Genomic DNA, 26715 nt, shown 5'->3' with positions numbered 1-26715 from the left:
GGGAAGGCAATTTTTTGATAACAAAATCATCAACAGTGAAGGCGTTAAAATGAAAAGAATTATGTGCCTTCAAATTTTGTTCTCTGTGTCTTGTTCAGTGGAGGCACAACATGTTATTATGGTATGTGAGGCTTGCAGTGACTTATGCCTTACTAAGAATTACTTTCTTTATTCAGTCATGGCCTTGTATGGCTAGAAGTCCCTCAGGCTCACCAAAAAAAAAAAAAAAAAAAAAAAAAAAAGGAAAAAAAGTTCATGTTGTCAAGAGAACCTGGAGTCCCTCCAAAAGGTGCCCCATTGATTCAAAAGCCAGACACTTCTTTGTCAACAAAGGCATCCCACGGCGAAAAGTCTGGAGGATAAATTGCACTTGGCTCATCGGTAAGTCTTAATCACACACCCTGTTTATTTAATTCTTACTGAAACTAATGTGAAGTATCAGCAATTTTGCTTCTGAAACAGAATCCATTGATTTAATTTTGTCATTTTTCTTTTCAGTCGTGTAATCAGAAATTCATTCATGTGAGGAAAAAGCAGTTAAAACTTATGGAAAAATGCCAAAGAAAGCGGCTGTCTGACTGATTGCTTTTTGGCAGAGACTGAGATCAAGATTTACCAAGGAAAGCCCACGTATATGACCCAAGAGGAAGTTACAGAGCTCAAGAGCATTACTAAGCCTGGAAACTGGAATTTCAGTTGCAAGGTATTTCAGAAAAAATCACATATACGCAAACATAGGCTGATGCATCACTGTGTTGATTGTAGGGTGGTTTCTAAAACAGCTTTACTCTGATTTCTAAAGCAGCCAGGGAAAATAAGATAACAGAGAGCAAGTAACTTACCTTTTTGAGACCCAATCTTGAGCAAATGTTAGTTCTGGCCTGGATTCAGCTACCTAGGGCAGAACAAAAGAGAAAGTGAAAGGTTCTCTCGATCAGGTGTTTCCCAGGATGGAACTTAAAAGCAGCTCTGTTATCCTGTCTGCTCTTTAGTCTGCAGTCTTGGATCAAACTTTCTGGCACTAGATTTAAAAGCATCTTCAGAATACCAGAGTGCTCACATTTAGCCCCTTTCTTGAATCCTTCTATCATTTCCTGTGTTCTTTGTGTGTATGTCTGTTCCTTCATTCAACTGTAATCAGATTTGAAACGGGCTGTATCTTACTCTTCTTTGTATCTTCTTTCTTCAACCCTTTGATAGTATTTTGCTTATATGCAGTGTATTTTTGTTTGTAAAATAAAAATATGGTTAGAGGCACATATAGATTCAACACAAATACAAATTTGAATACAAATACAAATTCTCCAATGTTTCAATTGCTGCTTTGAAAATGATAGGAGATTGTTAGGTTTGTGGAGTGATTGACTTCTTGTTTTTAATTTAATGGGTAGTATATTTATATCTCAAGTGCAAATAAAAGTTGTTTTTAAAGGATTTTGATATATTTTTGTCTCTAAAAGAGAAAACAGACCTATTGCAATATGTGTAAATCAAAGTAAATCTAGAAAGGGTCAAAGGCGTTATTTCATGCGAAGAGAATAGTTGTAGTAGCTATCAATACCTTAAAGTCTCCATATATTTATAAGCTGTATGAAATGTTCTTCATCTTCATAGCTGCTACTAATGGAGTTGGACTTATGAGTGAGGGAAAAAGTGTCTGTGAATGATAACATCATTTTTCTTTCTTTTGTCTTTCTCTTATGCCAACTGATGGTATACTATACACACCTGTAACTTGCCTTTTTTTTGAACTCCTTCCATGTTAGCTCATTAAAAAAAAAAATGCTTCTTTCTTTTAAAGGGTTGGATAGGTAGAAGTTACTAAGTTACTGTCTTTCACTTTCAATCTTACCTTTTGGGCTGTGCAGATCCTTTGGATCCTGCTGACTAACTCCCTCTAGGTCTGCTAAGAGAGGACACTAGAGACCAGAATGCCTGCTTTCACTCGCTTTTTGCTCTCAGCAGCACCTTAATGATGACTGTTTTCTCCATGGTAGTAGTTGGTTCAGTCTCCAACTTTTTCTTTTCTTTCTTTCTTTCTTTCTTTCTTTCTTTCTTTCTTTCTCTCTCTCTCTCTCTCTCTCTCTCTCTTTCTTTCTCTCGCTCTTTTCCTTCCTTCCTTCCCTCCCTTTCTGTCATTCCCAGGGGCAGCTTCACTTTGTTCCCTAAGAGGCACTAGTACCAGCTGGGCAGAGGTCTCGTCAACTCCGAGGCCTCTAGGGCAAACCTCTGTGTTTCAGTAACATCAACATTTCCCTTTGCTTTTCCAACCTCAGGGGTGTGAGCTGCTTTCTGGAATTACTATCCTGTTTCTCCTTTTATCTTTTCAAAGTTCTCTAGTAACTCATTAACCAATAGTTTATGTTAAGCTTTCTTTTTGGAAATGCCTCTGGTAGTTTCAGTTTTCCCAGCCAGACCCTGATGGATATAACACTTGACACCAGAAGCGGGTCCGACCCACCTGGACCTGCTGGGGTGGAAGCCCTAGGGAGCAGAGCGGCCTGCACTGTCATCTGGGCCTGCTGCATAGCCTGTTCTCGCTCTGGGCCCTGGAGGAAACACAATACATCTAACTAGTCCCCTGCAGATGGACATTTAAGTTGTTTCCAATACAGTAAAAAACCTTCAATAGATAATTTTCACATACGGGCAAGTATATTTGTAAGATAAAGTTATAAAAGTAGAATTTCTGGGTCAAAGGACTGCAAAATTGTCCTTCATTAGAGGTGGTACCAATTTAATCTCTCACAGAGAATTAAGAGAAATCTATTTGCATGAGAAACAGAGACATCAACAAAGGGAAGAGGGAGCCAGGTATGACACTCTCGTCCTAGGAAGAGAGGCTTGGCTGTGGAAGGGAGAAGCTCATCTAGAATAGAATGTCATAGAATGACACAGAATGAAACCTATCACTTGAGGATTACTTTCTGGCCCAGACTCCATGGAATTCCCTTTGGAGAGAGGGAAGGCTGAAATACAAATGGAAAAACCCTCCAGGACACTTTGATACTCACTTAATAGAGGGTAACACAAAAAGGAGAGGGAGGTGCCTTGTCACAGATCACCAGCAGGACTGGGCAGTCGGAGAAGGCTTCATGCTGTGCCCAGTGGAGGCTGAGTACTCAGCACTTGTGGCTGTGGTGGCCAGCAGCAAGAGTGACACATGCAGATGTGTGGCTACTGAAATGAGAGGCAGTGTTGCCCTGCGTACTGTATGTGGTAGCTGTAAGCACATGTGAGACACCTCCTGGGACTCCCCCAAACACTTGGGTGGAACTTTGTAGGTGCTGGGTCTGTTTCTTGCAGTAGTAGAGAGTGTAAAAGCTGGTAAAACACAGGCTATAGGCTCATATACTAAGGTTGTCCCTTTTTGCATGTCTACGTCTTTGCCTCATAAACTTGAGGAGGCTTTCATTTAAGAATAACAAGGCAAAGTACTCTTCTTCTTTGAGTCCCTGTAGCCCCTCTCAGCCAACCCCGGTTGTGACTCCGTTATTTTTCCCATCTGCCGCTCTTGTCCTTTATTCCCTTCTCAGCAGAGCCCTACTGCAGTTACCATGGTCCTTGTTTAGCAGACAGGCTACATTCTACATGCCTGTTTTTATTGACTTCGCCTCAGCCTTCTGTCCTAACAAAGCTGTATATACAACCAGAGCTGTGTTTTTCCTACTCTGTGCAATCTGGACTGTTTTCCTGAAGAGGACCTCCTTCAGTTTATGTTCCGCTGTGTCTTGTTTGTGCCATTCTCAATTTACACGACAGAGATGCTGTCATCACCAATTAACATTTATCAAGGGCCCCCTGGATGCATGGCCACATAGGGGCTAATTTAATATTCTCTTTGTTTCAGGTATCAGGTGGCTCTTTCAAATGAATTTTTAAGTATCTCAGTGATGATGAAGAAGAACAGAGACATCAATTAGGATTCAGGAAGACAAGTCTTTGCAGAAAATGCTTAGAGCATCAAGGATTGCTATTAATATTTGAAAGTTTAAAAGAGGGTATACTTTTCTTTAGTCAACAAATGACAAAAGTAAAGGCACTATTTTCATTGTTCCTGGAAGAAACTGGGCAGTATTCCATTCAGACATCTGCCCTGTGATCGTCCCGTTTTCCTCTTTATTTCAGTCCTTCTAATCTCCAAGGGTGAGTCCGAATATTTCTTCCTGAGGCTTCTTCTCATCATCTCTGCCCTTAAGGAAGGACAACTCCCTCCTCCAACTCCTGTAGCCCTTATCACCATACCTGCCATTTGACAATTTAGCACAATGATACATTATACATTATTGAATAACTATATGTTCATTCTCTGCAAGTATGTTAGAGAACTGTCCGGACAATTTATTTCTTTCCCAGCACAGTGTTCTGTCAATGGGAGAATCTCAAAAAATACTTACTGATGATGATGGCAAGTCTATTGAAATCAGATGCAATTTTATTTTTTTAAATGAATGAGAGGAGAGACAACGCTGAAACTTTAGAAGCTGAGACTCACAAGCATCATTAATGTTTTCTAATATTAAGAGCTATATATACTTTTTTTTTTTTTTTTGCGGGGGCGGGGTAGTGGGAGGCAAAAACATCACTGAAAGTAAGCAGTTTATCTTTCAAGAGTAAATAATTTTTTTTTTTTTTTTTGCCTGCCTAAGCAATACTTCTTTTTAGCCTATCCCTTTTGATGCGACAGTAAGTGATGTAACATGGCTGTCAGTTGTAGGACCTGATATTCAGGAGAACAGACCTGAACATTCTCATTTCAGAAAAAGAAAACATTTCGGTTTCGTCACAGATTTGGAATTAAGAACACACCTTCATGTTTTCTGACGTCACGAACCCGGCCCAGCGAGGCCGGTGACATACGAATCCCACCTGCAGGTACACCCACAGCCGCACACGACCCTCAATACCAGCAGCCGATGAGCTCTCCCCAGGACGAAGCTCCCGCGGGGCCCCACCCACCCGGTTCCGGGAGCCTCATTGGCCAGTCTTCGCCCGCCATTTCTGTTAGTCGCCGGGATTTGTCACGGGAGGCGGGCGTCCCCCATTCGGGCACTGATTGGTCGAATCTTAATGACGGCAAGAAGTTCTCGGGGTCTCTATTGGTTCTTAAACCTCAGAATGGGCGGAGAAAGGCAGAGCGTAGGGGCTCAAGGAGGGAAGCGCGGAGTGCGCCGGCGCGTAGTCGGGGACGCCAGGCTGAGGATTTTGCTAGGGAACCGACTGTTGTCGCCCCGCCCCCTCGGGGCTTTTTGTCCCGTTAACTGTCGGAGTGGCGGGGGCTCTAGCGCCGAGCGACATGCCGGTGCGCTTCAAGGTGAGGCCGTGGTCTCCAGATCCGAAGTCTGCTGGGGGGAGGGGGGGGAGCCGTGGCTGGGCGGGGGCCGGCGCGGGGGCCGCGCTGGCTTTCTGCGCGGCGCTCCTGGGCCCCGCAATGCCTGTCAGCTCCCGAGCCTGCTTGCCAAGATCCTGAGGGATGCTTGTCTCCTCCACCTAGCTCCCTTTCCGCTCACACACATTTCCGAGTTGCAGTATGGAGGCGTTTGGTGGTGTTGAGAGAGATTGATTTTGGAGGGCACAGGGGAGTGGTGATGGAAGGAGGGCGCTTTGTAATGGGATCTAAGGTGGCTTCAGATTGGGACACCTGTAGCCCATCTCACATCTCAGCCTTTTACCCTCCGCCCCCTACCTGCCCTTTAAAACTTTAAAGTGCCTATGTCTTTTAAAGGATCGAGAAGTGGGACCCTGGCTAGGTAAAGATAGGGTGTAAGAAATATACAGTTTTCATAGTTGTGCGTAAGTTTCAGGTAGGTGGTAGGTGTCAGGGTCAGGCACCCATCAGCATAACAGTTGACCACAGCCTTCCACAAACCCTGTTTTATTCTTTTATCTTAAGGGCTTGTATCCAGAACGGGATGGGAATTCGTCTTTGGTTGACTTTACAACATTGCGAGAGGTACTAGGCCTAATACCTGATACTGTGTACTCATTGCCGGCGTACTCAGTAAGGATAATTATAGCGATGGGGATTTAGATTGTCACCTGTTATCAGACAAGAGCTCAGGCTTTGGAATCAGACAACCAGCAAAAAGGTAGCTGCTCAGGGAGTCGGATTCCTGCCAGCATCTGCCTCAAGTGGTTGTGAGGATTAAAGGATAGAAGACGTGTGAACTGCTTAGCACAGGGCTGGGTAAATATTAGTTGTTATTAGGGAGCTCTTCTGTGTTTATCAATCTCCAGGCTTTCAACTCTTTTCATGGTTCCGAAATTATTTTACTGATGTCTTTTTTTTAAAACAATGTCCATTAATTGCGTTGTACTTAAATTTTATTTTGTATCTCAGGGGCTGAGTGAATACCAGAGAAACTTTCTGTGGAAAAAGTCATATTTGTCAGAGTCCTATAATCCCTCGGTGGGGAGAAGGTACCCATGGGCTGGACTTAGATCGGATCAATTAGGTAAGCTGAACAAACTAATAGTCGTTGTAACTTAAATAAAGCTTGGGGTTAAGTTTGCAAAAATGATTAAGACTTGTGAAGCATTGTTCCATTGGTCTGGTTGACATATTTGTTTAACAGCTATTTACTGAGGGCTTGCTATAGGCCAGGACTATTCCCAGCTTCTAGGGACATAGCCTTGAATCAGACAAAGACCCTTAATTGTGGGCAAAAAAATTAAACAAGTAACTCAATAAATAAACTAGGGGACTTCAAGTTGTTATAGGCTAGCATATAGATAACTTGGGGGAGGGGTGGGTTGGAAGGAAGCCACTTTAGCTTCAGTGGTCAAGAAAGGCCTTTCTGAGGAGTCATACTTGAGCTGAGATGGGACGGCTGAGAGCAGTCAAGCCTGGGGAGGTGTTCTCCCAAGGTCTTGAGGAAGGGAAACTTAGATTAAGTAGCTTGCCCAAAGTTCATAGCTAGTAATGGCAAAACCATGATGTGAAATCAAATCTGTTTTGTTGAAAGCCCATGAGTTCAGAGGCTGTATTTTTGTCATCACACATGTTTCCTCCTGGTATCCCAGGGAAGTCAGCCCTAGGCCAAGGTTTCCCAGAGAACGGTGCAGAGGAAAAGAAACAGAGTGACTTTATCCTACCTGCCTGTTTCACTGGCCCTCACTAGAATAGAAATCTCGAAGAGCAAGGGCTCTGGTTGTCTTACTGCCTAGTAGATGACACCTCCTCCAGTGCTTATGCAAACCAGTATTTGAATGAATGAACGTGAGTTTGGACCTCCATTAGCTTTGATCTTGGGAAAATTTGCCCTGTTTTACCAGGTGGGGTTTAGGAAGCCCATTGCACAAGATTGCTGGGAGGGATTAAATGAGATATTCCTTGTTAAGGGGCAGGTGCATATATACAGATGAGTGCTTGGGGCCTCACATGTGAGCATGCTTTATGCATGGTATGTATGTCCCTCAAATATTAGATATTTGAAGCCAAGAAAAGAAAAGATGTATGAGAAATAAGCATAATTTTCCCAAGCCTGGGAAATTAGTAAAATGAGGAGAGGGTTTCTGGGATTAGATTTGGAGAAAAAAGGGAAAAGTGGGCTAGAGTCAGTGGCTCTCGGTTCCTCTGAAGCATCAGGATCCTTTGCCCAGAGCCTGACTTCAAACACTGGATGTCTCTGCTTCTTGGGCAAGATGGTGCTCAGTCCTCCAAATGACTCGAAATTCTACAAATTTGAGGCTCTATTAGATTCATACAAAATAAATCTTAAAGTATATATATCCCACTGATGGCCTGTTATGATACTGTGGAATTGGTTAACCAGACTGTTGTGCCCATAACATTGTAGCTTAGATCAGTTACATTTGAGGGTGGGTATGTTGAGACAAGACTGGGAGCAAAGCCACTTTAGAGTATGGTACATTATGAAAGCAGGAATGGTCTAGGGGAGATATGTGAATGGGAAATAATTAGATTAGGGGGAGGGGCAGAATGAGAACTTCAGAAAGGCAGGTGGGAGGAATAACAGCCATTTTACCTAGGACTGGCTGGGTGTTCTGTTAACAGTGTATTTTTTCCCCTTAGTGTATTTTTGCTGGTGCTCAGAGATTATGGCAGACCACTTGAGAATCTTCCCCTTTCATTTTGCTCTTCTACGAGAAGCCTCTCTATGTTGAAACAGAGAGAAGTCTAGAGCAATGGTCTTCAAATTTTTGCTTTCATATCCCTTAAAAGTATTTAGAAAGTCTTTGCATCCTTTCACATTTTTTTAATGTTTATTTATTTCTGAGAGAGAGAGCGAGAGAGGGCATGAGCAAGTGCATGTGTGCGAGCAGGGAGGGGCAGAGAGAGAGTGGGACAGAGGATCCAAAGTGGGCTCTGTGCTGACAGCAGAGAGCCCTATGTGGGGCTCGAACTTGTGAACCGTGAGTTCATGACCTGAGCCAAAGTCGGTGCTTAACCAACTGAGCCATCTAGGTGGCCCTCACATTTTTAAGTTGACATTTAATTTTTTTAATCATAAGTGTAACAAACTCAGTTTGTAACAAAGTGAAATCAAAGGATGTGATTTCTGGCATATGGAATATCATGCATATGTTTCACTTACGTTCTGTTAAAACTTTGGAGCAGCCAATATAGCTGATTCACTTTACGGTAAATGTTCATCATATAAGTGGTAAAGTTAGTCCTCATTGGCAAACTAATCAGGCAAATTAGAATTATTTGCTGTGAGAACAAAGTCTAACTTTATTTTTCAATCCCTATAAATGTGTTAACATGTGTTAACATGTATTCATTTCGCATGACAACCCTCTTACCCCCGAGTTTTAATTCTAAGATAGTTAGATGGGAAAAGTGTGAAGATGGGTGAAATAAGGCACTGTTCTTTTGTTATTTGTCATCTCTGCCTTCTTTGCTTTGCTGTCAGGTACTCTCTCTTGGTAGTTATACTTTTTTGAATTGTCCCTTTGTCTTTCCCACCTACGAGAATTTTTTATTCCTTGGGGCTGGCTGAGAGGTGTGTCTTCCTTTTGTGAAGTGGGAAGGCGGGGGTGGGAACGAAGACTGCAGACAGCAGGTGCAAATCTCAGGCAGACCAACGTTGGGATAATAGTGCATACAGAGTTAAGATCTGCAAAATGATTCCCTTACGCGGCCCATTTCTGCTTATCCCCTAGAATGTCTCCATATGCCTCCAGACACATATGCACCCAGTTTGAAGACCACTAATCTAAGGAAGTCTTGTAAGGGAGGGGACCCTGGGTTCCATGGCCAAATCATCCTTGACAGAGGCTAAAGAACTCATGCCAGATTTTCAGTCCACCTTTCCTCTCCTTCCCTCTAGTCTTACTCTTTCTTCCCCACCCTGCTAAGTCTTCTTTCTATTTAAAGAATGGCCCCAAACTAGGACAGTGTCTCAGTGGCTGTCATTCCACAGAGCTCCTCTTACTTGGGTAGAAGGTTAAGTTTTTTGGACATTTGCTTGCCAGACAGAAATATAGAGAAATAGTATCTTAGCTCTTGTTAAAAGGGTTCATTCTCTTTAATTCTCAGGAAATCAAAGCAAATGTAGAACCAAGATCCAGCATAATGACATCTCATCCCTTCTCACCTTGGTCTACTGTGCATAAGAGAAGCTTTGTGAAAAGTTCCAAATTTTGACAGTACCAGGGCCCATTGTTCTGTTAAGTAGCACAGGAAAGTAATTAGAAACGGAGGCAACGTGTCCTGCTGGCTTTGCCAGGCCCGTCACGTTGCGATTCTAGTGACTTGTGTTGGGGTAACTCGAACATTGTGACCCCAATTTTTAATTTTTTTTATGTCAAAAAAACGTTAATACTTTTTAAAAGCAAAATTAAAGATTTTATGTTGAAGAACAAACTATACCTATTTTTTTTTTTTTTTAATCTTGCAACTTTAAGGACATTGTGTGTATCTCACCTGGGATTTTTCAGTTCCATTTCTCCTCTCTTAAGTGTTATTAAAAGTTGTGTTTGTAACTTTATGCTATGGTAGAGCTTTATGGCAATTTCTGTATACTATATTTTGTAGGAATCACCAAAGAGCCAAGTTTTATTTCAAAAAGAAGAGTCCCTTATCATGATCCACAAATTTCAAAATCTCTTGAGTGGAATGGAGCCATCTCAGAGAATGGTATTGTATCACCAAAACCTGAAGCCGCAGAAACAGAATTACAAGAAGCAGAACAAAAAGAAGATGTTAACCAAGAAAGAGTTCTTGCACTAGCAGCCTCCAGGGTTCCCAAAAGAACCAGGTCTCACTCTACAGACTCCAGAGCTGAAGGGGCTTCAGATATTGTGGAAAATAATGAGGATGTAATAGAAGGTCATATACCGGTTAATGAAAATGAGGAACTCGAGCATTCTACCAAGCTGCTTTCAGAAAATGTAGATAATGGGGTAGGTATATTCACAGTGTTTCTTTTCAAAAGCGTAGAATTCTTTGTAAATGTCATCATTTCACTAATACTACATTTTATGCTTAAAATTTTTCCATTGTTTTATTGTTTAATATCTTATAGAATAGTTAAGAGGCTGTTGACTTTAGTTATTATGAGTTCTATTCTTTTTTTTTTTTTTAATTTTCTTTTTAATGTTCATTTATTTTTGAGACAGAGAGAGACAGAGCATGAGCGGAGGAGGGTAGAGAGAGAGAGAGGGAGACACAGAATCCGAAGCAGGCTCCAGGCTCTGAACTGTCAGCACAGAGCCTGATGCGGGGCTCAAACCCATGAGCTGTGAGATCATGACCTGAGCTGAAGTCGGACACCCAACCGACTGAGCCACCCAGGTGCCTCTTATGAGTTCTATTCTTAATAGTTGCCAGTTTGTACTGGTTATACTAAGATATCTCTTCATTGGATGGGCAGCCTGCCTCTGGATTTTATTCATCAAATATCAGCACCAGAGTCCTAAGGGAGAGATCAAATTGAGACAGAGAAGGGGAGTAGTAAGCCATTACCTCTGGCAGGGGTGGTGAGCTGACTTCTACCTAGGCCCTTTTCAATTTCTTATTGTGGACACAAACAACATCTCAATTGACAGAATGCAAAAGGAAGGGCAGTTCTGGCAGGATCTCAAAGATCTTGGAGTTCTGCTCTCCTATGTCACACCTGGCCTGTGGAACATCCCTGCAAGCACATAAGCATAGGCTTTGGGGACCTGTGCAGACATCTCACTGCCTCCCACATTTTTCTCCAGTCCACTACCTCTTCCCCATTTCGTGTCCACTGTGGACTGGAACCACGGAGAGGCATTCAGAAGCGTTGGTGAAGAATCTGTGGCTCGTTGCGAAAACCAGGGGGTACAGTAGAATCAAGGAAGGTGATGTGTAAGTGGTGGGCAAGGGAAGGGGTGTCGCAGAGGCAATGTGTGAATAAGGCAAGGTGCTGCTGTTTCTTAGTCATAGATTTAATTGTGAAAAATTGGTAGGAAGAGACTGAGAGGTGCTGTCTTTTTCTGGGATGCACAATGATTCATTGACAATATTCAGAAAGAAATTTTAAATAGTTTAAAAGAGAGATCATCAATTAAAAAGAGTTTGCTGTACAACGGTGTGCATGTAATTAACAATACCGTATACTTAAAAATTTGTTAAGAGGGTAGATTTCATGTTATACGAAATATGTTATAATGTCTTTTTGGTTTTTGTTTTTACCACAGTAAAAGAAAAAGTTTGAACAGAAACTTTTAATGACTGTGGGTGGGGTTTTTCTTTCCCTAACAGTTGAATAGAGTTCTTCGGAAGAAAGCAGGACTGACTGTTGTTCCTTCACATGATATCTTGAGAAATTCTGAATATCAAAGGCAGTTTGTTTGGAAGACCCCTAAAGAAGCCGCTCCAGTTTTTACAGCCAATCAGGTAGTTGAATGGATGTAATATATTTTTAAGTATCATCCTCTGATCTAGTAATGCAGATTTACACAGAACTAAGGGCTAAAAGAAATTAGGTACTTCTTCAGTGAGCCTGGAGGTAGGTTCTAGAAAAGTGAAAATAAGAGTTTTTCTAACATCCTTCTGTTACTTCGATCTATAGTAGTAACATGACACTATCCTAGGCCACTGATGGTCACTGTTGCCAGATCCATCACGTACGCTAAATATGAGACAGGGTAATGAAGCATGAGGACTGGTAAGTTATTGCATGCTGCGAGATTTTGTTTATTTAATAAAAAAATATTAAATTGCTTTTATTCTAAAATACTGTGTTTTGTTGACTAATATGTTGCATGTTTTCTGTCTGATAAGAAAGGCTTAACTACCCTGAATATTTCAAGAAAATACAAAATATGTTAAAAATAATACAAGATACATAATCTTGTTTTTGTATCAAGTGAGCAGTAATAGAAATTGTCATGTTGATGACATTTATAAACTTCAAAAGCTATGATGGTACCTAAGTGTGCTCCTAGATTTCTTTGTATCTTGTACCGTTTTTTGGTGCTCGCCCACCATTACTAATAAACACTCAATATTTTACTACTGTCATCCTCTAGACAGTTTTTAGGCTCTTAACTCTCATTTATATTCTTAACCATCCTTCTGGGCCTGGGTAAGGAAATACTTGCATTTAGAATATCTTCAGAGGCCCAGGACAGCCTAGACTTTTCTTCTCCTAGATCTTTGCATTTTCTTTATGAACACATACACATCCCTTCATACACCCTTATGGCTCATTTTCTCCTGTATCTCAACATTCGTTTGTAAACTTTATATACCCCTCAGGACTGAGAGGGTAGATTCAACAAGACAATAATATCAGTCCTCTTCCACTAATGTCATAATTCTAGTGATCCTAAAAATTGTGGCAGCTTTGGGCTTACTTGTTATTCAGGTTTCTAAAAAAAACTGTGAAATTTGTAGAACATTTTAGAAGCATATAAAATAGCTAAGGCAACATATGTCCCCTTCATGAACCCAGTAGAGGATCAGTACTTCTTTTGTTGGCTCACAAGTGTTCTTGGATGGTAAGTGTGTGTATCTACAAAATCACTCCCTGAAAATTGTAGCTGTTCAGTTTTTGTAGAACATTTCATCTTTAAGCTAAAGCTAATTCAAATCAAAGCCCCATTGACAGCTTTTATATATTTCAGTGGAGACATTGTATAGAAAAGCCCTTTTTATAGGACCAAAGTATAATATAAAATAAATCATTAGCAAACCTTCACTAGCAGTTTTACTGCTTTCATTAGTGGGAGTTTCAGAGAATTTGGGGGGAAAGTAAATGCTCTTTGTCAATTCAAAGTATATAATTTTCAGGGTCTGTGGATTAAAGAGTCCTGTGACAGAAATTTTCAATGCTTGTTGATAGGGAACTTCTGAAGGAGCTATTCAGCTCTATTTTATCAAACACCTGTTTTCTAAAAAGATGTATTATATTAATATGTAAAGGAGTCTGAATAATTTTTGGCAGAAAAGTCCTTGAGGCTATACTCGGGAAAAGATACTCTGGATTTGATCTGTATGAAGATGTGTTATTCAGCATTGCAAAGCTATAATATACCTTATTTGTGGTCCACATCTTTTCCTTTTGCTTTCTTTGTAATCAGTGATAATATACCATAAAATAGAAACCCTATTATAAAATACTAAGGATAAAGGGAAACATTTAAAAACAGAAACATCATTATAACCTGATTTTTTCCCCTTGCATTGAGCTAAAAATAAGCAAAGGAAAAAAAAAACAGAACAAAAGAACACATCAGATATTCACAATGTTAAGAATCTTCTGTTTTTTTGGAGGAAGAAAAAAAAATCATGCCAAGGAAGGAAAAAAAAAACTGGTAGAGCTGACAACAGAATTGCCTTATAAAGTGAATGTCTATGTTCACTTAAATATGCCAGTTGTACTTATCCCATTATCAAACTGATGGGAGGGAGGAGTAGGAAACTGGGGAGAAAAGATATGGCTCATTATTTTTTTGGCTTAAACATTATTTTTATTATAGTAACTATTATTCACAACATAGTAGTGAGTGTAGAAAGTTGATATTTGGGTTTTTTCCCAGCTTTATTGAGGTATAATTGACAAAAATTATATATTTACAGTATGTAAATAATGTTTTGATGTACCTGTACATTGTGAAATGATTAACAAAATCAAGCTAATTAACACATTAACACCTCACGTAGTTAGCTTTTTGTATGTGTGTTGTAAGCTCTTATCCCCTTAGCAAATTTCAGGTATTAACTCTTAGTAGTATTAACTCTAGTCATCCTGTTGCACCTTACATCTCCAGAGCTTATTAATTCTGCAAACTGGAACTTTGTACCCTTTGACCAGTATCTCCCTATTTCTCCCACCCCCTAGTTCTGGCAACCATTATTCTACTCTCTGCTTCTATGAGTTCCACTTACTTAGATTCCACATATAAGTGAAATCTGCAGTATTTGTCTTTCTGTGCCTGGCTTAGACTTAGCATATGTTCTTCAGGTTCATCCATTTTGTTGCAAGTGACAGAATTTCCTTTTTGAAGGCTAAATGATATTCTTGTGTGTGTGTGTGTGTGTGTGTGTGTGTGTGTGTGTGTGTGTGTATCATTTTCTTTATCCATTCTACCATTCTTTATCCATTCCTATTGGTGAACCCTTAGGTTGATTCCATATCTTGACTAATGCGAATAATGCTGCAAGGAACATGGGAGTGCAGATATTTCTTTGAGATACGGATTTCATTTCCTTTGGAAATCCACCCAGAAGTAGAATTGTTAGATCATATGGTAGTTCTATTTTTAATTTCTTTAGGAATCTCCATATTGTTTTCCATAATGACTGTACTAATTTACATTCCTACCAACAGTGTACAAGGGTTCTCTTTTCTCCACATCCTTGCCAACACTATCTTTTGTATTTTGGATAATAGCTATTCTAACAGGTGTGAGGTGATGTCTTGTGGTTTTGATTTATGTTTGGCTGATGATGAGTGATATCGAACACCTTTTCATGTACTTGCTAGCCCATCTGTATGTCTTTGGAAAAATATGCATTCAATTCCTCTGCCCATTTTTTGTTTGTTTGTTTGTTTGTTTTTATTTTTTTTAATATTTATTTATTTTTGAGAAAGAGACAGAGTGTGAGCAGGAGAGGGCAGAGAGAGAGGGAGCTACAGCATCCAAAGCAGGTTCCAGGCTCTGAGCTGTCAGCACAGAGCCCGACACAGGGCTCAAACTCATGAACCATGAGATCATGACCTAAGCCGAAGCCGGACACTTAACCGACTGAGCCACCCTGGTGCCCTGGACATGGCTTTGTTTTTATAAGAGGACTTAGAACAGCTTCATTCCCCTGAGGAATGTGGAGTAGAAGCAGATTTAGGCAGGAGTATTCAGACCCACCCCCCGGACTGTGGTAGGTAAGTGGGGTCATCAGTCCCTGAGATGGTTGCTTCTAAAAGCAGGAGGAAGAGACTAGATTTCCCTGGAGACTGCTTTTTGTTCCCAGGCGGGGAGGACTGTTCTCCAAGGAAGACCAGAAAGAGAGGCCGAGAGTGGCTCAGGAGCCCAGGAGGATGTCGAAGGCCCCTCTTGTGCCCAGCAGCGTGGGCAGGGCTTTGGCACAGGAGCAGAAGTTCAGAAGCCCCTCCTGGGTGCCGGCCCCCCGACATTCCCGTCTCAGGGCCTGCCTTGGGCCTGGCTGTAGGGTGTCCTCAGACAGCGGCATCTGTTGACTGGGTCCCACATGAGTTCTTGTAGGACAGCCATATGCTCGCCAGGCAGAGGAAGGTGGCCACAAAACCGAAGATCGCTCCAGCTACCAGTCCACTCTGGCTGTAACTCTTGGAGGCTGCCACAATGGAGGCGATTAGGAGGAGCAGGGTACCGATTAAATAGTGCAGAAGTTCCAGGGTCCAGTTTCATCCTCTTGCAAGTGACTGTCCAGTTTTCAAACACCATTTATTGAAGTGATTATACTTTCCCAAGTGTATATTCTTGGCTTTTTTGTTGTAAATAATTGTAGATGCATAGGGTTATTTTGGAGCTTTATATTCTGTTCCATTGATGTATGTATCCCTTTGCCCATTTTCAAAATCAGATTGTTCTCTTGCTAGCAAGGTGCTTCAGTTCCTTATATATTTTGAATATTAACCCCTATCAGATGTACTATTTGCAGGTATCTTCTCCCATTCCAAGATTGCCTCTTCACCCTATTGTTTTCTTTGCTGTATGGAAACTTTTTAGTTTGTCTATTTTTGCTTTTGTTGTTTTTTGGATGTTAATTAGATATATGAAATAATACGAAATTATAAAGAGTCTTATAATTTCACTTTTTTGACATCCTATAATTCAATTTTATATATGAAATTTTAAAGCAGTTCAGAAACTAAGTTTTGTGTATTTAACCAACAAGAAAACTAAACTACAGTAATTTTTGTTTTAAGGTTTTCCACAATAAAAGCAAATTTGTTCCACAATTCAAAGGTAACTCAGTCATCCATGAAACTGAATACAGAAGAAATTTCAAGGGTTTATCTCCAGTGAAAGAACCAAAATTAAGAAATGATTTGAAAGAGAATGGAAATTTTGAAACAGTATCTCCTGAAAAGAAGGTATTCGTCAACTCTTTAAACAAAATAAAAGGCTTATGATTTTAGACTCTACTCATTATCTTTTACTGAATACCACCTGAGAATTTGGGTTTCAGCTAGTTTATTCATTTGTTTGTCCATTAAGTGCCACATGTTCACTAAGCACTTAGTGGGGGCCAGGCATTGGGTAAGTACTGAAAATACAACGATGACCGCACTAAACCCCACACAGGAGACAGAGTTGTAACTAAATAAATGTAATATGTGACAAGTGCTTAACAACACAGAAGGTAAGTCTGCTATGTCTAATAGCAAATGATTAGCCTTACAGTGATGTGAGCTATAGGAGTAGCAGTAGTGATAGAAACACACACTTTAAGTTAAATAATGGGAGTCAAACAGAAACATGCATACTTACATGTATTTTGTTTGTTTTATTTAAAGTTTATTTATTTATTTTGAGAGAGAGAAATAGAAAGAGAGTGAGCGGGGGAGGAGCAGAGAGAACGGGAGAGAGGATCCCAAGTAAGATCCAGGCTCTGAGCTGTCAGCACAGAGCCTAATGTGGGGCTTGAAGTCATGAACTGTGAGCTCATAACCCAAGCTAAAGTCGGACCAGGCACCCCTGGTCCGACCAAATGAGTCACCCACCCAGGCACCCCTAGATACATGTATTTTAAACCAAAGCTTTAGCATGCCAAATTACAGCCAGCCTAAATTGGATACTGTATTACAATTCTGTTTGTGGAAGTAAGTTTTAACTGCTAAAGATAACCTGGAAATCACAAGCAATCAATAAACAAGTTTTGAAACTACTGGATCCGGTTGGGTTTTTCAAGTATAGCTCAGGTTTGGTTCATTTATAACAATAAAATTTATATCCTTGGCTACAAAAAATTTTTCTAATTAACAAATAAACATGTAAATGAATAAACTTGACGTTACCACCTATTAAACAATGTTTTTACATTTGCCTTTGATATTCTAAGTCCACATTTTATTGCGTTGCAGTAATTAAATATAAGGTTCCAGTGAGTAAGTTACCAACCACATTGTTTTACTGAATAACTTAACCCTTTTTTTTTTAATGTTTGTTTATTATTTATTTTGAGAGGGAGAGTGGGTGTGGGAGTAGCAGAGAGAGAGAGAGAGAGAGAGAGAGAGAGAGAGAGAGAGAGAATCCCATGCAAGCTCCACACACGTGCAGAGCCCGATGTGGGACTTGAACGCGATACACTGTGAGATCATAACCTGCGAGCTAAAATCAAGAGTCAGATACTCAAGTGACTGACCCACCCATGCACCCCATAATCAGCACATACAAACACTTGCCTCTATTTGAACTGTAGCTATTTAAGTTACAGATTCAGGTTAAAATGATTGTAAATTATAGGTAAATGGGATAGAAGTCCTATTTTTAAATCTTCTGGAATGCTAGAACTAATACCTTGTGGGTTCTAAACATAGAAATTCTATGACTAAAAGTAAATTGGTTTATACATATATTTGTTTCCATACACACACATATATACATATTTTTGGATCTACCATAATGGGGAGATTGTGGGGTGCATGGGTGGGTCAGTCACTTGAGTATCTGACTCTTGATTTTAGCTCACAGGTTATGATCTCACAGTTTGTCGCGTTCAAGTCCCACATCGGGCCCTGCACGTGTGTGGAGCTTGCTTGGGATCCTCTCTCTCTCTCTCTCTGTACTCCCACGCCCACTCTCCCTCTCAAAATAAATTAATAAACAAACATTTTAAAAAAAAGGGTTAAGTTATTCAGTAAAACAATGTGGTTGGTAACTTACTCACTGGAACCTTATATTTAATTACTGCAACGCAATAAAATGTGGACTTAGAATATCAAAGGCAAATGTAAAAACATTGTTTAATAGGTGGTAACGTCAAGTTTATTCATTTACATGTTTATTTGTTAATTAGAAAAATTTTTTGTAGCCAAGGATATAAATTTTATTGTTATAAATGAACCAAACCTGAGCTATACTTGAAAAACCCAACCGGATCCAGTAGTTTCAAAACTTGTTTATTGATTGCTTGTGATTTCCAGGTTATCTTTAGCAGTTAAAACTTACTTCCACAAACAGAATTGTAATACAGTACCCAATTATACTTTATAACATTTATGTTTTTGCTCTAATGTATAACATATTTTAAGCATAAAATGTTTAAATTATTTCCATTTTAGTGTAATAAAACAGATGATCCTTTAAAATTAGAAGCAGAGATGGAATCAAAAGAGTCAAACCAGCCTAAAAAGAAGCTTACTCCTTGGAGACATCAAAGGCTTGGGTATGTATTTTATAAGAAAAATGTCATGGTATTTAGAAGATCAACATGGTGAAATATTTACTCTCCTTTCATTTCTGTTAGGAAGGTGAATTCTGAATATAGGGCAAAATTTCTGAGCCCAGCCCAGTATTTATACAAAGCCGGGGCTTGGACCCGTGTGAAGGAAAACATACCAGATCAGGTGAGTATACATAAGCTCAGTATGCCCATGTTTTCTTTGAGCCTGTATCCCAGTTTAATGCCACAATGAGTTTCATTTAGTAATAGAGACTACAGTTGAAAGATATATAATAGTAGCATTGGAAGTATCAGGAACTTAAAGTTGTATGTTAGGATATAATTTATCAGTGTGTTTACCGTTTTTTTTTAATATCAAATAGCTCCTTTTTCAACTGGAGATTTTTATCATTAAAGTCTTTAAAATGTTTTTTTTTTATAATCCAGTATTTCATTATGTTTGTAGAATTGTTGCGTTGTAGTTTTGAAAATAAGATCCAGACCTCTACTCTCTCAACTGAAGATAAATTTTCAAGATTAGTTTGACTGTGGCGTCCACTGGCAGTTTGTACTATTAGAGTCCATCAGTATCTGGGAGGGGTGGCCTGTGCTGAGAGAGGTTTGCGTTATAGTGTTGGGGTACCCTGACATATGGGAGCAATTCTGAGGACCGAAATGAAGGTTTGAGGGAAAGGGTAATCCTAGAATTGGGAAGTGCCTGTTCAGCACTAGCTTCTTACAGTCAAAGGATGAACTGTGGAGCTTTTCTGGTTATTGTACAATTACCATCTTTTAAACCACATCTTGATGGTTTCCTGTTTTTTTCTGTGTGAACAAGCAGAAGTAAAATAGTGTAGACTTCAGTAAACACCCCCCTCTCCCATCATTGGGAAGAGAGAGATCATTTGGGTGGGGAATGAATCTTTTATTCAGCCCCGTACTTGAAACCATGGCTAATGGTTATATGTAATGAGCCTCTGGAAGAAGGCGTTGGCACTTTGAGCTGCTGGCTCTTTGCGCTGGCACCTCCCAGACCGGCGTCCTGGTGAGACTCCTGTACCCCGCATGTTGTTTTGGGAGACCACTTGGTTCCTTCCACCGTGGCTGCTCCTCGTGCTGTCTCCTTCCCTACTGGAGAGTGGCTCAGCAATCCAGGCAGAGTAAAAGGCAAATCTTGAAGCTGTTCCAGATATTGCTGGGGATATTCATATCCTAGTGAAATAAAGTTAAAAATATAAGAATCGAGAGCAGGCATGATGGAGCAAAGAATTGAGTCTGTGAAACCCTTGAACAGTTTATGGTCGTGCCAGACCTTGGCCAGGAGCTCTGATGGGGAATGAGGAAAAGCTGGGGGCAAAAGCAGAGCACAGAGTGTGGCCATAGAGGGCTAGTGTGGCCAATTAATAGGTGTAGGCCACTGACCTATTGTATTTAGGGACTTCACTAGGTTGGGCTCATGAGAGGCTCCTTGTTTTAGAAAGATTATCTCTCAGTCTCTGATACTTCTTTAAATTAAGATGAGTTGGTATTTAGGCCTCAGATCTAAAAATGTAGTGGACCAAGAGGATTGTTTTGTCTGGAGTCACGATAAGGTGGTAGTCCCTGTCCTGCCCTGATGGAAAACGACATTTTTGTTGACATTAACTTAAGAGCTGTCATTTCAAGGTTTCCTATTATAACATCTTGGGAAGGTGACTTTTGGGCTTTTTAAAAAAGCTTATTGTTAATGGTGGTTGTTAATGTTTAAATCAGTGATACCGTTTTGCCTAACCTGTGTGGGCAAAAAAATTCAAAAAGTGAATCGGAGTTAGAAAAGAATATGACATTTAGCTAAATCTTATCACTGATGTTGATAACCATTTCAGTTGATCAGGTCATAGATATTTAATATGGGCCATGTTTTACTTAAATCTTAGATTTTATTTTTAACCTGAAGACATTTACTTATGTGGCTGCTTATGAGATATCTAAGCATAAGGTACTCCTTCATTTTCCCACTTCTACTAATGTTTCATGGAGGAATATTATTCACACTCTTCAAACGCATTTGGACATCAGTGAATTTATTATCATTAGAATGGTAACTTTGAGTCCTGTTATAGTTTTCTAGTTCATATATCGTTTTCATTTCCTCCTGTGTTGTTTGAAATATTAAACTTTTTGAATCTATTTATAGTCTAGTGCCTCGGTATTTTATCTTAAGATCCAAGTACCTATTCATATAACATTAGGGTGTTTGGTTTTATTTGTCCAGTGGTTGTATATTTATTATCTCCATTATATAACCACTGGCACTGTTGCTTTTTGAAATGCTCACTTAAAAGATGGTTTTTAATAATAACCAACAGTTGCAATTGTTAGGTCTCATCCTTACAATAACTACTGAATCCGTGTTACATTTCTCGTTTCTTGTTAGGTGATCTTTTAATCATCCAAACTTACATTAGCTGAGATGTTCTTTTCTAATGTGTCTTTCACAAATGGGGCTTTATTTCAAGATAAAGTTGTACATTTGAGAGATGTTCTATAATTTGACAAACATTGTAAGGACAGCTAGGCCTAAGATGACTCATTTTGAGGGGGATGATTTTGGGGAAAAATTTTTTATACTCTCAGTTTTTTGAACTTGAATTTTTGGTATATAAATTTTAAACAACTTAGTTGAATTCTTACTTTGGGAAAAGAAATTCAGAAATGAAAACATTCTACTTACAGCATTTATATCCTAGATGCTGATGGTGTTTCTTGACCTGGAAAGGGATATGTGTGTTGTTTTAATTGAGTTTAATTAAGTTCATATCCTTTTTAGTGGCTCTGCTTGTTGGTTGTAGGTATTAAGTTCGTACCATTAGTTTTTTTCTCTTTCTTGTAGAACAACTTGCTTTAGGAAAGATCAGCTTTCTATTTTTTCATCTTAGTTTAGGATCATAGAAGTTTAAAGTTATGTATTTGTAAAACACTATAACATTAGCACGAAGATTATTAATAAAGGTTGCTGACAAAGTAAATTTCAATTACTGCGTTTTGAATGTCAGTGAAAAATAGAACTGAATAAAGTTATACAGAATTTCCATAGTATCTGTTTTTTAAAAAAAAATCTGGTTGACAAACAAAACTGGGTCACCGTGCACATGGAGGGGCTATTTGTCCATCCTCCCGTTCATCAAGCAGTAGGCCCTCCCGCAGGGATGGAATTCAGCCTTCTCTGCTGCTCCTTCCCAGCCCACCCCGCACTCAGTGCAGGACCGATGGAGCCCCTTTTGAACCACTTCTTCCACTTATATCTCTTTTGTGTATTATAGCATAGACCATACCAATATTATGATGATAACGTATCATACAGGACGAGGAGGTCCGCTTTCTCTATCAAACTGTGAGCACACTGAGTGCTGCAGGGACTTTCTTGTTTATCTTTGGCTACCAGCCATCCAGCTCCAGCCGAGCACTTAGTCCACACTCAGATCAAGTTGTGGAATCAATGTTTGAATGCTGCACATTCCCTCACATTGTGGAGTTTATAGATTAATGGGGGAGAATGATAAGAGAAATTAACTCCACTTATTTCTAGAATGAAATAAGTACTAATGGGGATGTGCATGAAGAGCTTTGAAGACAGAGGAGGAAATTGTACTAAAGCTTGAAGATTGTATCATGTAGGTGCTGGAGCAGCTGTGAAACATTTGAAGCATGAGAGGACTTAGTAGAAATAAAATCTGGATTATATCAGGGCACTTTATAACAAGGCCTCTGTGTATTCACAACACCCTGGTGGCGGGGGGGGGGGCCTGGCTGACTCAGTTGGTAGAGCATGCAACACTTGATCTGGGGGTCTTAAGTTCAAGCCCCACCTTGGGCGTGGAGCCTACTTTAAAAACAAAGAAACAAAACAGCAACACACCTGGTTAGTAGTTCAACAGACAAAAACTGTATGTCTCAGTTCTACATGTTAAATGCAAAAACTAGTAATTTTCTTTAAAGTTTAGGAATTAACAGAAATGATAAATGAACATGGCTCAGTTTTTCTTGGCAGTGAAGAAAATATATTTTCAGTTATCCTTTAGGAATGTTTCAGGTTTGGTTCATTAGAACAGTGAGACTCTGCTGGGATTATATGGTTTCTTATGCCACCGTGACAGGTGCTGTCCTTTGCTTTGGCTACTTCCCTACAGATGTAACACTTTCATCCCTTTGCATTCAGTAGTGTCTCCCTGAGGAACTGAGGATGTGTTTCTTTGGTTACTTTTTTTTTTTTGCAATGCAAAGTTTCATTATTTGCTTTTTTGCCTGTAAGTGAAAGATTATAGCGGACGGTATCTGCATATCCTTTTAATGCTATAATTCCATCTTTATGATAGGAAAAATTATTGAGTTTTTGAAGAGTAAATAAAGATTATTTTAAAGAATTTTAAGCTGCAGCTTAATTTTTTTTCATTGTGGAATTGAATTTAGGGAAGCCAGCAGGTGGCAGTATGACGTATAACATGAAAGGGTTTCGAAGAGTATAGAAGGCTCCTCTCCATTTGAACAGATGTTATTTGCATTGTAGGGAATTCACATTACCTTATAGTCCATCAGAACATATTTTTGTATTGTCAGTTTGATGAATATATTATAATTATTATTTTGTGGGATATTCTTTTATGTAATACATTTTTTAAAAGTTGAGGTTTTGCTGATGCCAAGGGAATTTTCAGGAATTTGGAGAGGGAAGCTTCATAATTCTCTCACTGCCGGCTTCTATAGTAGGAGCAGCTGTTGTATAAAGCCAGGAAATAAAGACAGGGTAGGGGTTCCTGGCATGTCACTACCCTTCCAGAGGTGGGGAAGTAGGAATAATAATTAGGTTACCTGTTATTGATAGCATTTCAGCCATGCAAGAATGTGGCTGGTTTTCATGGTAATATTAAGATATCTTACTTAGTGAATTAAATATTACCAAAAATAATAAAAATATTGATTGACAAGTTTGTTATATATTTAGAAGGAAGAATAATAAGGTATTTCATTGATTCCCATTAATATTCAACTATGGCATTAACCTGTCATTAAGTATGTTTCTGTATTCCTCTCCTAGGGTTCTCTAAATGCCATGTGGTATGCGGAGGTTGGTTGCTTTTGAGTTTTTAAAACCTGTAATAATGCATAGAGTACTTGTGTAATTTCAGTTGAAATAAGAATTAGGTGTCAATATTTTTCTTAGCTGCTGCAAATTCTTCCTGCCTGCTGGTCTGAAATAAAATAACTGCATTGTGCTTTAGCTTGACTGTTTTAATTTCTGCTTAAAATGCACACAGTCTGATGAACGTTTGTGGCTTTTTTTTTTTTTTTGCCTTCCTTTCTCCTTGGTCTCTGGCTGTATTTGTGCAGTATCTTTGGTAAGCTACATGGTGGTATTTGCAAAGGAGTATTTAAAGTAATACACAGTGTCTCAACTGTCCTGCATAGGTTAAAGAACTCCGAGAGAAGGCTGAATTTTATAGGAAACGAGTTCAAGGAACACATTTTTCTCGGGACCATCTGAATCAGCTTCTGTCTGATAACAACTGCTGTTGGGATGTCTCCTCAACCACAAGCTCAGAAGGAACCATTAGTAGTAACATTAGAGCTCTAGATCTTGCCGGGTAAGATATGTTCTTTGTGGATGGTGAGAAGGTATATTGTAGCTTAGGTAGATCATGGAATTCTATAGGTAAATGACATGACCCCTCAAAATTTGTCTTCCGGTTAAATGGAGATATGCCAGCCATTTATTACATTTCATTATTACTAGTTTTTTCTCTGTGAGAAGTAAAGCTGTGTGTAAATAATACATAATGTAAATCTGAAAGGCTGGATTTTATAATATTTTTTAACAAGAGTAGAATAGGGATGATTATACAGTAGATGGAAAAGAACTTTAGAAAGTAACAGGAAGGAAAGGTACCAACAACAATAAAAACCTAGACAACATAAGCTAGTAGTACATCCTATAATCATTCGTTAATGGATTTCTGTGGTTAATACGACACTTAGGCCCTGATTCTATGGGCAAAGTCTCTGCTCTTTTGGGTTTTAAAGTGAAAATTATTTAACTATTTATAAAAGAAATAGCACATTGATTTTTGGCAAATAAAATCATTTTTAGTTATTATAGTAATATAATTATTATGCCAAATTGAACTGTAAGTTCTAATTATGTGACATCCTCTTTAAAAATTGATTACAAAATCCATTCTGTAAGAATGTCTTGAAAACACTTATCAATCTGAAGTATAAAATTGGAATCAGTTTGCTTGATCTACAAATACACTTGAATTTGTGCATAAACTGTAACTGAGTAACCGAACAAGTTAGACCATGTGCAGTCCTTGCTTGTGTGTGTAAATGCCAGTCAAGGGAACACATGTGACTGTTGTCAGCAGCGGGACAGACACGCGTGTGTGAAGGTGGAAATAAGAGAAGATATGTAGATTTTATTTTGGAGTATTGTACTTTATTTTTAAAGTTTGTTTACTTTTTAAATGTTTTTATTTTTATTTTTGAGGGAGAGCGTGCACAAGCGGGGGAGGGGCAGAGTGAGGGAGACAAAGGATCTGAAGCAGGTTCTGCATGGACAGCAGAGAGTCCGATGCAGGGCTCAAACTCATGAACTATGAGATCGTGACCTGAGCAGAAGTCGGACACTCAGCCGACTGAGCCACCCAGGTGCCCATGGAGTATTTTAATAGAAAGTCCAAATTGTAGCTTTAGTTTATGATACTGTCAAATGAACTCTTAATTAGGTTTCTTTCTTCAGTTATCTGGGCAAGGTAGTACCTGTGGGACATAAAGTTGTGAACGCTGGAGGGGAATGACAGACTCACTGAAATGAGTATAAACTTAGAAACCTCAAACTCCAGTTTGACACTTTTGTTCTGCAGAGATCCTACAAGCCATAAGACTTTGCAGAAATGTCCTCCTACAACACTGGAAGAGAAAAAGCCTGCCTTGGAAGAGCAGCCGCAGAAAACTACCACAGAGAAATTGGGCGTGTCAGATGCTCCCACCCTGCCCGTTAGAAGGCGCCTGGCGTGGGACGCAGAGAACACAGATGAAGGGGTGCAGAAACAGCCGAGAGAGGAGGAGGAGGAAGAAACAGAAAAGGACAGGCAGGTTCATAACGGAGAGCTGGAGAAGGTCGCAGTACCGGAAAAATCTAAGGCAGAAAAGATAAAAGAAGGGTGAGAGTTTTAAATTAATCAGTGTATGGAAGCATTATGCACACGGTTAATATTTTTTTGTTTTGTCACCAAGTACAGTGGTTTACACTCTTGGTTTTATGACTAATAAAGAGCAGATGTTACTTTAATGTCACAAAGCAGACATTTCAATTTATAATTTGATTCACTCAGGTATTTGAGTCACCAGTAATTGGTAGTTGAACACTTGAACACTGAGCTACTTGGGGAGGAAGCAGTTAAGGTTGTTTTCATTTATGTCCCACTAATTATGATTTGGCAGATTTGTTAATGTGTCTGAGGGAATGGCTTTCTTTGTGATTTAAGAAAATAGCTGATATTCTTTAATATCAAATGTTTCACCAAAAAAGAAAGATAATGTTTTGTAATGTTAAAATAAGTGATATCTGCAAATAGCTAATTGTTGCTGATTTATGTGTTCATTGCTTTGGGGAGTGGTTCTCTACCACTGATAATGGTGCTTTTTGTCCATCATCCAAATCCCTTATCATTCTGTCATGAGTTTTGCAACTAATGGGAAACTTAGGAGATGATTTAATGGAAGAATTCTCTGGTCTATTGCTGCTGACTTGCAGTGACCTTCCGTCTTTTCCGATATTCAGTCCCTCTTAACGGCATGTGTTTTTAGAAACAGATGACCCTATAAATTTTGTTTTATTATTGCATAATAATGATAAAATATTTTTAATC

At 39.3% G+C, this 26715-nt stretch overlaps 1 protein-coding gene and 1 long non-coding RNA gene across 3 annotated transcripts in view; both read left to right on the top strand.

The window, feature by feature from the left end:
* The first annotated feature begins 264 nt into the window (after positions 1-264).
* LOC125171013 (uncharacterized) lies at positions 265-4122 on the top strand. The gene is made up of 3 exons (XR_007154165.1): positions 265-381; positions 499-703; positions 3851-4122. It is a non-coding gene; the product is annotated as an uncharacterized LOC125171013 (long non-coding RNA).
* A 1015-nt stretch (positions 4123-5137) lies between these two features.
* Positions 5138-26715, top strand: part of MDM1 (Mdm1 nuclear protein) — a 33361-nt gene continuing 11783 nt past the window's right edge. The window contains exons 1-10 of one of the 2 annotated variants that reach the window (XM_047868039.1): positions 5138-5314; positions 6341-6455; positions 10004-10371; positions 11699-11833; positions 16350-16517; positions 18708-18811; positions 18893-18992; positions 23883-23912; positions 24254-24429; positions 25708-26007. In XM_047868039.1, the coding sequence (XP_047723995.1) occupies positions 5297-5314; positions 6341-6455; positions 10004-10371; positions 11699-11833; positions 16350-16517; positions 18708-18811; positions 18893-18992; positions 23883-23912; positions 24254-24429; positions 25708-26007 (1514 nt within the window). In that variant the 5' untranslated portion in view covers positions 5138-5296. The remainder of the gene's footprint in view (positions 5315-6340; positions 6456-10003; positions 10372-11698; positions 11834-16349; positions 16518-18707; positions 18812-18892; positions 18993-23882; positions 23913-24253; positions 24430-25707; positions 26008-26715) is intronic. The other variant, XM_047868041.1, reaches the window with a different exon arrangement.

Source organism: Prionailurus viverrinus, chromosome B4 (genome assembly GCF_022837055.1).
Source record: "Prionailurus viverrinus isolate Anna chromosome B4, UM_Priviv_1.0, whole genome shotgun sequence".
Taxonomy (NCBI): domain Eukaryota; kingdom Metazoa; phylum Chordata; class Mammalia; order Carnivora; family Felidae; genus Prionailurus; species Prionailurus viverrinus.
This window is presented reverse-complemented; position numbering and strand designations above follow the sequence as displayed.